The sequence below is a fragment of the Pyxicephalus adspersus genome, chromosome Z (genome assembly GCF_032062135.1).
Source record: "Pyxicephalus adspersus chromosome Z, UCB_Pads_2.0, whole genome shotgun sequence".
Classification (NCBI taxonomy): domain Eukaryota; kingdom Metazoa; phylum Chordata; class Amphibia; order Anura; family Pyxicephalidae; genus Pyxicephalus; species Pyxicephalus adspersus.
The window spans coordinates 19,471,534-19,485,157 of NC_092871.1; the positions used below are offsets into that span (position 1 = coordinate 19,471,534).

Sequence of the window (13,624 nt, forward strand, 5' to 3'; positions counted from 1 at the left end):
TAAGCGATAATGGCCCAATTCGATGCGAGATCAAATTTTAAAACTTAGCTTGCTCATCCCTACTTTTAACCTTCTAGCAGTTCTCCCGAGTGTGATTCAGGGTGGATTTTATTTGCTAAAAGCGGTAATCCCGAGTCACACTTGGGGTCACTTTAAACCTAAAAAAACCCACTTTCCTTGTTCTGTCAGCATTCCCCGGCGTCCTGCTGGTTCCGCAGGTCGATCTTCACCCGTGAACTGCAGAGACGTTCTCCGGGGTTTGGATTCAATACAAAAACGCTGTATTGAGTCCAATACAAACAAATGTTCATATATTATATATATATATATAAAATTATATATATAGTATACATGCTACTGTACACTTATATTACCTTTCACTATTTTTTTTAACAGATTTTGTGTTTTTTATTTAATGTTTATTATTAAATTTATTAAATATTGGACATATTTCAGTCAATTATGCCTAAGAATTATAGCCTACAATGTAAAATGAATTTCCATGCAAAAAAAATGTAGCGCTTTTAGCATGAAAATACAGACGGAACTAGAATGCTAGGAGGGGTTAAACCCCTTCTACCTACCCCTGGCAGTATTTACTTCCTTACCATTTCTGCCTCCAGCTCCTATTTCCCTGTGAAGCAAATACAAAATGTTCACAGTTGTCACCCAAACAGGAAGTGAGGGAATAATTCTCGTACACCTGTTCACGTGACAGCAAAGAGAATGTTCCCTCACTTTTGAGGTGTCATATATTATTGGTGGGGAAGGAAAGGGGAACTGGGACTTACAGCCCCTTAGAGAAGTTACACCGCCCTGTCTTACCGCCTCTATCTACCATGCAGCATGGACATCGAGTCTCGAACAGGAGGAGTGGGTTGGGGTTACCAAGGCAACAATGCTCCGACAACCAATCCTTAGTGCATTTGACCGGGACGCTACAGCCACTCCTAACAGTTGTGTTAAAGCCATGAATGAAAAGAATCTTAACCAATCAAGGAAAAAAGAGGCAGGACGATAGGTGACGTGCGTAAAAAATGACCAATTGAAGGGCGGAAACTTAGTAAGTGTCCCAATGGGAATAGAGGGCGGTGTTGTTGGGGTTACCGGCGGTTTAACTGACCGAGGAATAGTTACTTCAGGAAGGGGAAGAGAAGAGGTGAGTGAGGGCTTGTTTTGGGTTGTTTTCGGCTATGTTACCCAGTTAATCAATGAAGTCACTGCTCGTGTTATTTCCTGTAATGGTATTCCCCTCTCAATAGACATAATTGTGATTTCATAGACTGGCCTATTAGCCCTGTGCACCCCCTAAAGAACTACAAACCCCACCCTGACAGTGCTGAGGGGAGCATGAAGGCCACAACTGCACACAACTTCCTTGGGAAATGGCTGCCTGTCATGCTGATGCAATGGCCCCAGTAGTTCCAGTGACAGTGATGTAGAACATGTATGTAAACAAAGAGTTCGCCATACTCTGAACCTATGTGTGCAATGTTTGTATAATATACTTTATACTGTGCCCCCTTCCAGCAGTGACAGATCAACTGTCACAATACATCATCATCATCATGGTTTACAGCGCTGTACAATATGTTAGCGCTATATAAATCCTGTTTATTAATGCCGCAAGCCCCCCACCTATGAAATTGGCAATCAGGTGCTTATTGCTTCTACAATCTCTATTCTCACCTGCCTGATCACTAATCAGCTGCCGAATTCTGCTGAACTGCCCATGTGTATGTTGCCAGGGTTACCCAGCTTCCATTGTGGGTTGCTGGGACTAAATCCACTCCTGCTGCGCTGGAGTTACATCATCCCGACCAATCAAGATGGCCAAAGAATGCGATACAGAAGAAAAGAAGATGGTGGAAAACGGAACGGGGACAAGTGAATATTGACTAGGTTTAGTTCTGCTTTAAAGAAGAACTAAACTCAAAACTGCCTAAAACAAAAAATACACTTAACCTTCAATCCCACAGCGCAGTCGATCAGTCGGAAGGTGTCTTCCATCAGGTCCCACGTCGTCCCAGCATCTATCTGCGAGCCGGGGTGCCGCCATCTTCGCTTCTTCTTCCGGGTTCTTCCTATGTCACCTGACCCAGGCACAAGATCGGGTGATGTAGGTTGGAAAAAAAACTTGCTGATCTCACATATGTGAGATCGGCAAATTCTTCTCCTTTCACGAAAAGGCTCCTTCTGTGCATGCCTGAGATGCTCGGGCATGTGCAGAAGGAGCACCCAAGGACCTCCCAGGATACCTGCGTCACGCATCCCGGGAGGCTCTTGGGCTCCCATTCATCGCCTAGGCAATCGAGAATTATGGGGCCGTGCCCTGGATTCCAGACCTGTCGCATTCGCACGCATTTCCACTACACGCCTTTTTTTTAAACATTCATAATAATGGTCCGCGCAATTTAAAATGATGAATTCAGTGGTCCATGGAGTCTGAGAGTATGGCGACCACTGTTCTAATATACAATAACTTTGTAATGTTCAGCTTATTCTTAGAAGATATGTAAGTAGTTTGTTCTGTATATGTTGTAATTTCTTTCAGATCCCAAGATGAATGAGGGCGAAGTAGCGGAAGCACGATGCGTGTTCAGAGGTATAGAACACATCCTGCGTATCCGAAACACTGATGATCACCTGGAAGTAGAAGTTGAGGATGCCCTCACAACTGACCAGTGGAGGGGCGAGTTTGATGCTGAGTGTGAGTATTAATATATAAAGATGATTGTAGTTCTGTAGACTTGTTTTGTTTTTTTGTAACTTCATTTTATTTTATAAGGTGTAGTGTTTATATATTTTTTTTTTTGGTGATGTAATGAGTATCTCTGATCTGCATTTATTTGTAGTTATTGAAGATCTTACTCACAAGACTGGAAACTTCAAACAGTTTTCTATATTTTGTAACATGCTGCACTCTGCACTTACTCAGGTAAGATCTTTCTATAAAGTTTTGCTCTGTAGGTCATCCAACTATTTTACTTGCTAATTACATTTTAAAACAAAACTGGGGTTGCAAGTCTTCCTCCTCTCGGCTGGCAGGTGGCTTTTCAGCTGATGTGGATCCTAACAGTTTTCAGACTGGAACTGTGGCTAATGGTTGTAGTTGTGTGTGTGTATGTATGTGTAATATATTACATATAAAAATGTAGCAGTGATCCTTCACAAAATACAAGATTAGGCATTGTGTGCAATTCCATTGCTAAGTAAAAAACCCATATTAATACTGTTAACAGTTGAATTGAGTCTATCACCTGCCTGATAAATTGTCACTACTAAATCCGTAAACCTAAAACATAAAAGTGTAAATGTGATCTGACTTTTAGGCTTAGTTCACATTAGTGGTTTTACCCCATCAATTGATTGCAAAATATGATTAACATTGGAAAGATTGGTTCTGGGTTTTCTTTTTCTCTCTTCGGGTGGATAGGGCCAGCAGCACTTGTGCAAATTTCAATTAAAAAACAAAATTGCAACACATTTTTCAAATTTCTGGAAAAAAAATGATGGTTTCCACTATTCCCTCAAGAGTGATACACTCCATGTCTTTTTTACCCCTAAAGTGAACTAGGCTTATGGGTACTACTGATAACAAGGCATTTAAGTAAAAACTAAAGAAGAATTAATCCCCACAATTTCTGTTTTGTTTTCTAGACCAGCGAATCAGTAACACTTGACCTCCTGACCTATGCAGACTTGGAGTTACTACGCCATAGAAAGGCTGGTGGGGCTCAACGCCAGGCACCTCCAGCCAAAAGCTCAACACTCAGTGCCAAACGATACCTTATACTTATCTATTCAGTAGAGTTTGACAGGTGAAACTTATTGCCATTTCTGTGTGTTAAATTTACTCAAAACTTTCTTTTCACTTATCGGTTTACCTTTACAGAATACATTATCCTTTACCTCTGCCCTATGTTGGAAAACCAGACCCTGTCTATTTGCGACAAGTGATTAGAGGGTTAAAGGAGGAGCTGGCTGCTCTCAAACTAGCACCCAATGAAGAGAACAGAGAGACCGAAATCAGACGTCTCCGAGAAGAGTGAGTACTGCAGTAAATCTAAAAGATCTCAACAGTCTGTTTGACAAGTTGTTTTTGATTATTTATTACACTGCCATTGATCTGCAGACTGCACAGGGTAAATGAGGAAAAGCAAGAGGCTGAGCTTGCTTTACAGAGGCTACAGGACATTGAAATCCCCAATGGAAAAGAAGCAAGCCACATGAGAATCCTAAAGAGAGCAGTACAGACCTTGGAGTCAGAGCTTCAGAAGGAGCGAAGTAGAAATCAGCGACTTGCCAGTAAGAGGAGGGAAGAAACCCGCCAGCTAACAGAGCAGGTACAATCTACTATTTTTATATTGTTCTTAACAAAAGGCTTTTTATTATCAAAAATTGTTACTCTTTTTTCATGTCCTCCAAACTGGTGGTCCACAAGAAAATTCTGATGATGTGGGGCTCTGGCTTGTGTGCCCCCCAGCGGAGTCAGGAGAAAGACTCCGCTGGTGGGGGCGCACAGGCCAGAGCTGCGGACCATGTATCCCGTTGGCTCAGGGCGGTGGGCGAGTTGTGTCTCTGTACAGGTCTGAGCCTGCAATGAAAGAGTGTGCAGGTTCTGGCATCATGACGTCACTCTGGGGGAAGTGTCTTCCCTTTTGAGTAACACACGGTTCCCCACCCATGCGCAGTCTGGAGTCTATGAAATGAGTGGTCTGTGGCTTCCAAAAGGTTGGCGACCACTGCTCCAAACCATTGCTTGTTGTTTTTCCAGTTACTAGAAATTGTAAGGGGGTATTCCTTATGACCTGAAGATTTTTGAGGGCTATTTCTAAAAAGAAACCTAAGGCAAAGTAAATCCGCAATTCCTTTTAGGACAGACTCCCACAACAATTTTGAACTCTTAAATTAGCAGCATGCTGCAGAGTAACTGTGAATTCCATGTACAGTAGTCCAGGTAGTGAAAAGTTAAGCAAATCACTGTCTGAAGAGACCAAGTGTGCTCCAAATAATCAGTCCTCTTACTACCTTACCGATGGGTAGTTAATACTATTCTCTAATTGAGTAAAAAATTATTATTATAATTAAAATAATTATTAATAATTTTAGTGACTAGTGTCAGAAAAAAAAGCAAGTGGAATCGTTCTTAACCATTTTAAACATGCTTCAAGAAAGTTCACTATGCTATGTTTAGGAATTTATTGAAATACCTTTTTTCTAAATGGGGAAAGGAGTGGATGAGGTAGACATTTCTTATGAATTCTGTGTGCTCTTTCAGTAGCATTAGCTACAATGGATGGTTAAAATGAATAGCAGTAGCCTGAATGATCTTGTGGCCTCCACAACTACTATTTGCTTGTGTCCCTGACTTAGTTGGAAGAAGCACGATCAGTGGAACGAACCCTACGTTTGAAGGTTAAGAGTCTAACAACAGAGCTGGCTATGTACAAGAGGGGGTGAGGACTAAAATTTGAAAACCTATTTGTGTGTTTGTGTGTCTTCCACCAAACAGTTAAGAGACCATCAAATTTAATGTTTCATTCTGTTTTACAGACGTGTCACACCTACTGGTCCTTCACCTCAGAGTCGTTCTGGTTCTGCAGGCCGGGGACCTATTCCCCGTAGTAACTCTCGTGGAGAGGTTGGCATTCGAAGAGATAGGTCCACATCCCGGGAACGAAGTGGAATGAGCTCTGGGGAAGGAAGAACAAGGCAGCCAAGGTTGTCGCCTTCTCCTGTGGGTAAGCAGAGCTATCTTTACCTGCCATAAATGTATATTCACTTTGTGCAAGCATTTATTGTACCACTCTTAAATTTGTTCTATCCTTTAGCTATTCGCCCTCCACGGTTTGATCCTACAGCTTACATCAGGGATAGAGAACGTAAACAGAAAGAGGCTGACTTAAAGAAGTAAGTAACTGCACTTCTGTTTGTTCATTTGCCTTTGGAACTAGGTAATAAAGATGCACTCTGTGCTTGTATGCCTGAATTTATATGGCATCATACAGAGGTGGATATTACCCTATTATTGATGTGCATGTAAGGCACTTGAAAATGGACTTAAACAAGTCTCACACAGGCCTTTTTTTTCTCACTTTGTCATTGTGCCAGTTTTACCTCCACCTGCCTTGTAGTTGTGTTCATTCTAATCTGTTTTATTGCTCATTGTTGCAGAGGTCGGCGAGCCTTGGCATCCCCTCTACAGAGGCGCAGTTCATCAGGTGGGTGACTGTTACATCTTGATACTTCTTTTGTTTGCCCTCTCTGCTTAGAGTAGTATTATCCTTGGCTTCTAAATAGGCAATAAACGTATATTCAGCAGGAGTTGTTTTTGTTGCTAACACAACTTGGTTACTTATATATGCTTTATTTCTGGAATAGCTGAGAGTCTTCGAAGTCATCGATCCTACCAAAGCTCTGGAGATGAAATAGAATATGTGGATCCATTACCCAGCAGGTAACAATACTTACTATCTATACTGGGCCTTTAATTCCATAATATGGGGTCTAGTGGTTCTATAATGCTAAATATTGTAAAATAAATAAAGCTGGACCATAGATAGAATTGTAATTCTACTGACCGTGCCAAGAATAAAGTTCATTGTTAAATGATTCTTGCATGACAAAGCCAAAAAAAAAACTTTGAGGTTGGCAGCCAGGAGAACTCTCTTCACTAGTGAATATGAATAAGAGGTAAGACTTTTCATTGACACAATAGTGCACTGGTGCTATTGTTAAAAGATTGAGAGGTAGAGTGGCTTTTTATTTGAAGGGTACAGGACTGAATCCGGAAGTTAATTCTTTGTGTACTGGCTCCATGATACTTCACAGGAATGCTTTTTTATGTGCAATTCACCACTACTGTTACCTAGGTACTTTTTAGGCCAAGACAAGTTTACCTTAAAGCGGAAGTGAACCCAAAACAAAAAAAAACACATTTACCTTCAATGATGTAGGTATCCCGGGAGGCTTTGCGCTCCCATTCGTTTTTGGTCGCCTAGATGATCGAGAATTAAGGGGGCGGTGCTGCACAGGATGTTGCACTTAAAAAACACTAACAAGCAAAATTTTTTCTTTGAATAAAATGGTTGTCTACCCTTTTATGTAAAATAAAAATTCTGAGTTTAGGTACGCTTTAGGTCTGTCATGCAGTCAGTTTAATTGTAAATAGTGCTTAGTATTCTTTTGTGTTGTGTATGTGTGCATAGTAGACCTTCTTTCACCATTTGTATTTGTATGTGTCACTGTGCAAACAGTACTAATAATGTGCTTTAACCATAGTGGTGACAGAAAACAGGCTGCACGTGGCCGAAAACCCTTTGCTCCTTCATCCTGGAATAGCAGGAATAGTGTAAGTTATTTATTACCATACTATACTTTTTGCCGTTGCCCTGTTTCTCAAAATGAAATGGCATTTAGTACATTAATTACTATTTGGTTTATGTCTGTAAGTTATTATTATTTTATTTTTTTCTGGATCAGCAGGGGAAGAGAGATCGATCAGCTAGCAAAAAAAGGCTTTCCAGCACTCCAAATTATGATCGGAAAATTGAAAAAGGTAGGTAACATATACTGATTCTTATATCCACTTTTATATGTAGACTAGAACAAAAGTAGAGCTATTGTAAAAAGCTGTCTACCGGGCTTCTTTAGGTGAGGAGTCTAGTTGTTCTAGGTAACATTTCCACATTTTATACATCTGTAATATAGAAAATGTTAATTTGCATTTAAAGTTTTGTATATGTTAAATATATTCCCATTTTCTTTTACCCAATGCAGAAAACCGCTTTGACCCCATCTCTGACCTCTCAGACATTGATGCTCGACTGCAAGCCCTGCAAGATTATATGAGGAATCTAGATACACGCACCTAAACTGTAGACTCCACAAGACATTTATCATGTTAGGTGGTGTTTCACTCTTTGACTGGGCCCTGACTATAAATGGACAATCAGAGTGGTTTTAATTGTGGAATAAATAGCCCCAAACTGAAAATGCAGAAAATAATCCTAAAGGAGATCATACACTAATAGCCCTGCAATTTCCATGGTGTTCCTTGATTGGATGACACATGCACAAAACCTTGTGGAGCACCACAGGAACTGACATTCCCAACAAATCTTGATACTGAATTGCACAAAACTGTGGGTGTGGCATAATCCTGAAATTCCATATTGAAAAAGTACGTTTTCACTACATCAAATGATCTATAGGAGTTTTACTTTTCTTACTCGAAATGCATTGTCAGTCAACCAATATTTCAAGATAGGCCAGTTTACATTTGTGTGACTTGGCTTACTTGAAAATATAAAATGTTTTTTTCCCAATGCAAATGAAGAGTCAGCTTTTGGAGCTGCTACATGTTTGAATGTGGGACTGTGTATGATCAATAGGATCTCTTTGTAAATGTATTCCATTTAAAGGTAAACTCTTGGAAATAAAAATTTACCTTGAGTAAAGCAGTTCACTTTTCCTCTTCCCTTAAGACATTGCCTCTTGTAAACCCTGCTCTGTTACGGTACCAGTGTTCAACTACCATTGTTCCTTAGGCTGCTCCATTAGGAACTTCAAATCTCGTACACACAGAACTGGGGTCATGTTTTCCTTTCTCTTTGCCCATTTATGAAATATACAGCCATAGGTTTAATTTGGTGTATGGCCAGGAGGAAAGGTGAAGCCATGACAGCAGCTCTTTCATGCAGAGTAGCCAAGAAGTACAATGGAATCTGGACTTTTAATGGCACTTAAACAGATTTGTGGGGTTTTGAGGGTGATCACTTAAGTGAATGGTCTGTAAGGAAAAAAATGGAAGAACTGCGCTCAATGTAAGTTTATTTTCCCCAGTGTTGGGATTTTTATTTGTATTGTTTTCCGGTGTTTTTTTTTTTTTTTTTTTTTTTTTGAGAAATGTTATTTATTTAGATTGTATTTTAATATTGCATTTTAAGGCCAAATCCAGCTAGAATGTCATATTTGGGTTTTTTGTACAAGACCCTAATCATGGTTTTATTGAGCTACATGTCTCCCTTATGGGGAGGTCTCACTTCCATTTCTGTATGGGTGACCAGGAAGTTAAAACGTCTCTGATTTTTTTTTTTCTGTCAATATTTTCTTGTGATAATCACACTAATTTCTTGTCCTGTTGTCTGAGGGGAAATGGGAAGAAATCAACCCAGGGAGGACACCGGCAGAAGCTAAGCCTTGCCGGAGATTTTGACAAATACCAACTCTATTAAAAATTCAAAGACCTTTGGCTGGAGTTGGGTGATGTGTTTAAACTTTTTGTTTTTAAATATATTTGTATTCAAGGTGAAACGTTGTATGTTTATTTAATGGGTGCGATCAGTGTTCTAAGTATGGTACAAATGTTTCCGGAGTCTGCTGTGCATTAAGGACATCTGTCGGGGGTAAAAAATATGGAAAGAAGCATTTTTTAAGCTGGTTACATACAAGGTCAAAAGTACAGTATTTCTTAAAACAGAATGTTGAGCCTCTATGGGCCTGATTTTTTTTAAAGCTCTCCAAGCTGGAGAAGCTAAACTTTAAATGTTGAACCTGGATGATCTGGCAGACTTGAAATGGATGTCCTAAAAGTAAATTGCTATTTGTTAGCAAATGTTTTAAATTCTGTACCAGATCTATTCCAGGTTTGCTGGATCCACCCAGGTTCACTGATAAAAAAAAAAGTATCTTCTGCAGCTTTGGAGAGCATTAATAAATCAGGCCCTATGTGTGCAAAGCTAAGCAAAAGGGGATACCAGGGACCGCAAGGTGAGAGGGTAAGGGGCTAGGTCAGGGGTGCCCAACAGGTGGATCACGATCTACCAGTAGATCGCAAGGGCAACATGAGTAGATCGCGAAGCCCTGCCTTTCAAAACAAAATCTACTGTGCACAGGAGTTGTTATATCCAAGTTTTTGTTGTTGGTAGATCATTTTGACTTGGTCATTTTAAAAGTAGCTTGCAAGCCAAAAAAAGTGTGGGCACCCCTGGGCTAGGTGATGCTGGGCATTTACCAGCCTGGCAGCGAAGCAGGCTGTGTCTGACTAGACAAGACTCACATCTTCTACTGCACAATGTAAGCAGCCCAGAGGGTGCAGTGAAAAAAGTTAGACATTTTAGTACAGCTAAACTATGTCACTATGGTTACAACTGTCAATTTAAAGCGAAGGCTGGAATTCGGATTTTATTTAGCACCTGCTAAAAAGTTGCTAGCTTCTTGTTTTAAAGAGATCCTGTCAGTATTTGAAATATTCTTACCTTTATGATCCTGCAAGAGAAGCAGCTTAATAATTATTTTTTTTAAGGTGGTCTGGTAAATCTTTTAGTTTCCACTGCACTCTGACACAGCATGCCCGACTGTGCACAGTGGATCCTGATCCTGGTAACAATATTATAATTATGTACAGACTAATGGGAAGACTATGACATCCAGTGAGATGATGCACCCTGTAGTATTATTATTATTATTACACAGTATAGAGTGCCAACGTATTATGCAGCGCTGTACAATGTCCATAGTCATGTCACTACCTGTGACATGACTATGGACATTGACAAGGGGCTCACAATCTAATGTCCATACCTTCAGTCATATGTCTTTAATACAGTCTTATCGGTTTTGGGGGGAAGCCAATTAATCTAACTGCATGTTTTGGAATGTGAAAGGGAACCCATGCAAACATGGGAAGAGCCTGCAAACTCCATGCAGATAGTGTCCTGGGGATACAAACCTGGGACCTAGCGCTGCAAAGGCCATAGTGCTAACCATTGAGCCACCTTGCTGCCACTACTGTATGACAATTCAGAAGTGACAAATAGCAGTGGAACCTGGAAAGCCACTAGAACGAAGAATAAACAAATGCCCGAAAAAGTGAGTATTAGCTTCTTTTATTTGTTAGCAAAGTCTCTTTAAAGTTACATCCATTACTCACATCAGAGTTGTGTTTAACATCGCCAAAAATAAAATACATTTTGTGCTTTTTAATGTTTAGGGAAAACTTCTAAAAACCATGTGAAAGCTTGCTTTACAAACTGCACCTCAGACGAGCATTTACAAATGAGAAGTCCATCTACACCAGGCCTAAAGTGGGTGCTTACTATTTATACATACATACAAAAAGTTTTACTCCTGGGAATACTCCTATTTTAAGACACTCCTGGCTAGTTTATTGGAAGTGTAAGCTGCTTGTTGTTGTCTTATCCATTAAGGGGCACCGAATGTACAGTATTTCACCTTCAGGTTTTACAGCTAATCTTAATTAGGATATAATAGAATTTAAAATAAACACAAAGAAACAAAATAATAATTTTCTCTGAATCTCAGCGATGAAGAATTTAGATGGGAGTGTATATAGATATAGATAGATAGATAGATATCTGTATTGGTGTGAACATACTACAGTATTACCATTCATCTTCTTTTGGAAATTATCCCATCTAGTGGCAAGAAGCGGTACTGCACTGTTTAACATGACCATTGTACTCCATGAGCACCAGTTTTGAGAAATCGTAGCACATTAATGAATAAAGCACCATATCGGTTGCAGCTTTACAGCAGGTAAGTTTCTATTGTTGATGCAAGATTTGTAAAGTACATTGTTGCAGTTATAAACTGAGGGCAATAGGGTAATTCAATAAATGTGCTCTTTTCCTAAGACCATCATACAAACAAAAAAAAAAAAGTATGTTTTTACAAGAAGTGCTACTGCTCACAGGCTACCATCAGATTCAGCTAACCAGATCTTTCTGAATATACAGACCAGGCAGTTCTAAGATAAATGGACCTACTGGGGATATGCTGTGGGTATTTTAAGGGTTGCTATGTATGCAAAGCCTGAAAGTGCTCAATAACAAATTATGATGGCTGCCAGTTTTTTTACAGAATAATAATTTTTGTGGGGTACCTTCGGACCTCTTTTTTCACAGTTAGAGAAAGGTAGTTAAACTGCTTGGAAAACCTTCTCTAGTCATATTGGTTTCTTGAGATTCGTGCCTTTGCCCATCTATACTACAATCTGAATATTTATGTTTGTCTACAGCTTAATACATTTTCAGATAGGATTGTGGCTACATGTCTCTTTAATGGTTAAAGATTTTTTTTTTTTAATTTAGCAAGTGTTTTTGTGCTGTACTATGGGTACCTCCTGAGACCGGTGAAGGATGGTTTTGTTTTTTGGCCTATAACACGCTAGAATAAGAGGTTAGGCACCTATGAAGTATACAGATAAATCTTGTTATCTAAAGTTGTAAATACATGGAAATTCTTGGACGTTGGTAGACCTTTTCCTTTTGACATCTGGGGCCAACTATAAATGAAACCTCTATAGCATACTCTTGATTTGGGAAAGAAAACAGGAAACTCTAGAACTCCTGATAAAGAAGACACTTTCAGCGAAACGTGTAGAGACCTTGTTCATCTAGAGATTCCATGTTTATTGTTGTGAAAACCACAACATATACATGAGTGTTTGCTATGTTTTTAAGTGTTTTTAATATATACAAATAAAAAATAATTTTGCACAAAAACTTTGTACTTTTTAAATATCTCTATTGATGAATTTTGGTGACACATATGTTGGGCTGCATTTGTGGTTTGTTCAGTTTTGCTTCGTATTATTTTGGAGGTGTGGCAGAGTTATGTACAAGAGTACTAATAGGGAGCAGTTGTTGTTAAGTGCCTTTTACACTATGGATGGTGTATACTTGCAGAAGCCTTCTCTCACATGGTGAAAAAGAAGTCATCAACAAATGGAGAAAGAGGCAGTTTATGGCATGACATTTTCTAAACCCTAAACAGCAGGATCTGATGTGAAAGCTTGAAAAAAAGGAAACGCTACTAATAGTTTGCCTAGAACAAGCTTCAGTTTCTGCCACAGTCTTTGACTGTTTTCTTTTTACATGTTTATTATTTATTGGTTTGTAATCTGGAATTATTCCTGAAAAATAATTTTTGCCAAAGGTATGCATTGCTTTTGTTCATAATAGACTTGTTATAGTCGGAATCAAAATTAAAGGGGTTTTAGAAAAGCACCACACGGAGATTATTCCATATTACTTGTGGCAAGAAATAAGGTAACCATTGCCCATGTGATATTTTTGTAGACCAGCTATTAGTGCTAATGTTCCTATGTGATAAGGGCTATCTTATTATGCAAGCACCTCTGACAAAAGGGAGCTGGTGAATGCTTTTGAAGGTTACATTTCCTTTCAACCACCTTCACTTCAGTTGTTGAGTTGAAATCAGTCTGTTGCTTTGATTTGAACGTTACCGGTCAGGAGAGAAATGTGGAGGTTGTCATTAAACTCTTCTGAAGATGCTTGTTACTTGGCTGAGGTGCAGACATAGGCCAACATCTATATGTCCCTTATGAAAGGTTTACTTTAAAAGAAATGTGGCCAAGGAAAGTACAAAGGCTGCAATTGTTGACCTCCCCTTTTGAAAATATTTACCTTTCTTTTCTAGGAAACTGAAACAAGGTTTGGGAAGTGTGGGGTCCTACTTTACTAATATGCCTGCTTGTTCATTACTAGAGTCCCAAAAAGTACTAAATCCAAACTTTAGTTGACCTAACACAGCACAAGTGGCTTCAAGTTTTCAGGACAGATGTGTCTAAGTACAG

The 13,624-nt window shown here is 39.4% G+C and overlaps 1 protein-coding gene across 2 annotated transcripts; it reads left to right on the forward strand.

The window, feature by feature from the left end:
* Nucleotides 1–1,052: 1,052 nt before the first annotated feature.
* CCDC61 (coiled-coil domain containing 61) lies at nucleotides 1,053–9,318 on the forward strand. 2 transcript variants are annotated; one of them, XM_072430138.1, is made up of 14 exons: nucleotides 1,053–1,159; nucleotides 2,555–2,710; nucleotides 2,856–2,938; nucleotides 3,661–3,821; nucleotides 3,896–4,048; nucleotides 4,136–4,346; nucleotides 5,377–5,459; nucleotides 5,557–5,744; nucleotides 5,835–5,913; nucleotides 6,178–6,224; nucleotides 6,385–6,460; nucleotides 7,285–7,354; nucleotides 7,486–7,561; nucleotides 7,783–9,318. In XM_072430138.1, exons 2-14 carry the CDS (start codon nucleotides 2,563–2,565, stop codon nucleotides 7,875–7,877), a joined length of 1,470 nt encoding a protein of 489 aa, XP_072286239.1. In that variant the 5' UTR covers nucleotides 1,053–1,159; nucleotides 2,555–2,562; the 3' UTR covers nucleotides 7,878–9,318. The 2 variants fall into 2 exon arrangements, with proteins under 2 accessions (XP_072286239.1, XP_072286241.1); XM_072430140.1 differs by having other exon boundaries at nucleotides 7,489–7,561.
* Nucleotides 9,319–13,624: the final 4,306 nt, after the last annotated feature.

Bases quoted from the DNA above. Each gene is read 5' to 3' on its own strand.
- CCDC61 (XM_072430138.1), top strand. From the start codon at position 2,563: ATGAATGAGGGCGAAGTAGCGGAAGCACGATGCGTGTTCAGAGGTATA. The intron at 2,711-2,855 runs GTGAGTATTAAT...ATTTATTTGTAG, and splicing joins GGGCGAGTTTGATGCTGAGT to TTATTGAAGATCTTACTCAC. The intron at 5,460-5,556 runs GTGAGGACTAAA...TCTGTTTTACAG, and splicing joins CTGGCTATGTACAAGAGGGG to ACGTGTCACACCTACTGGTC.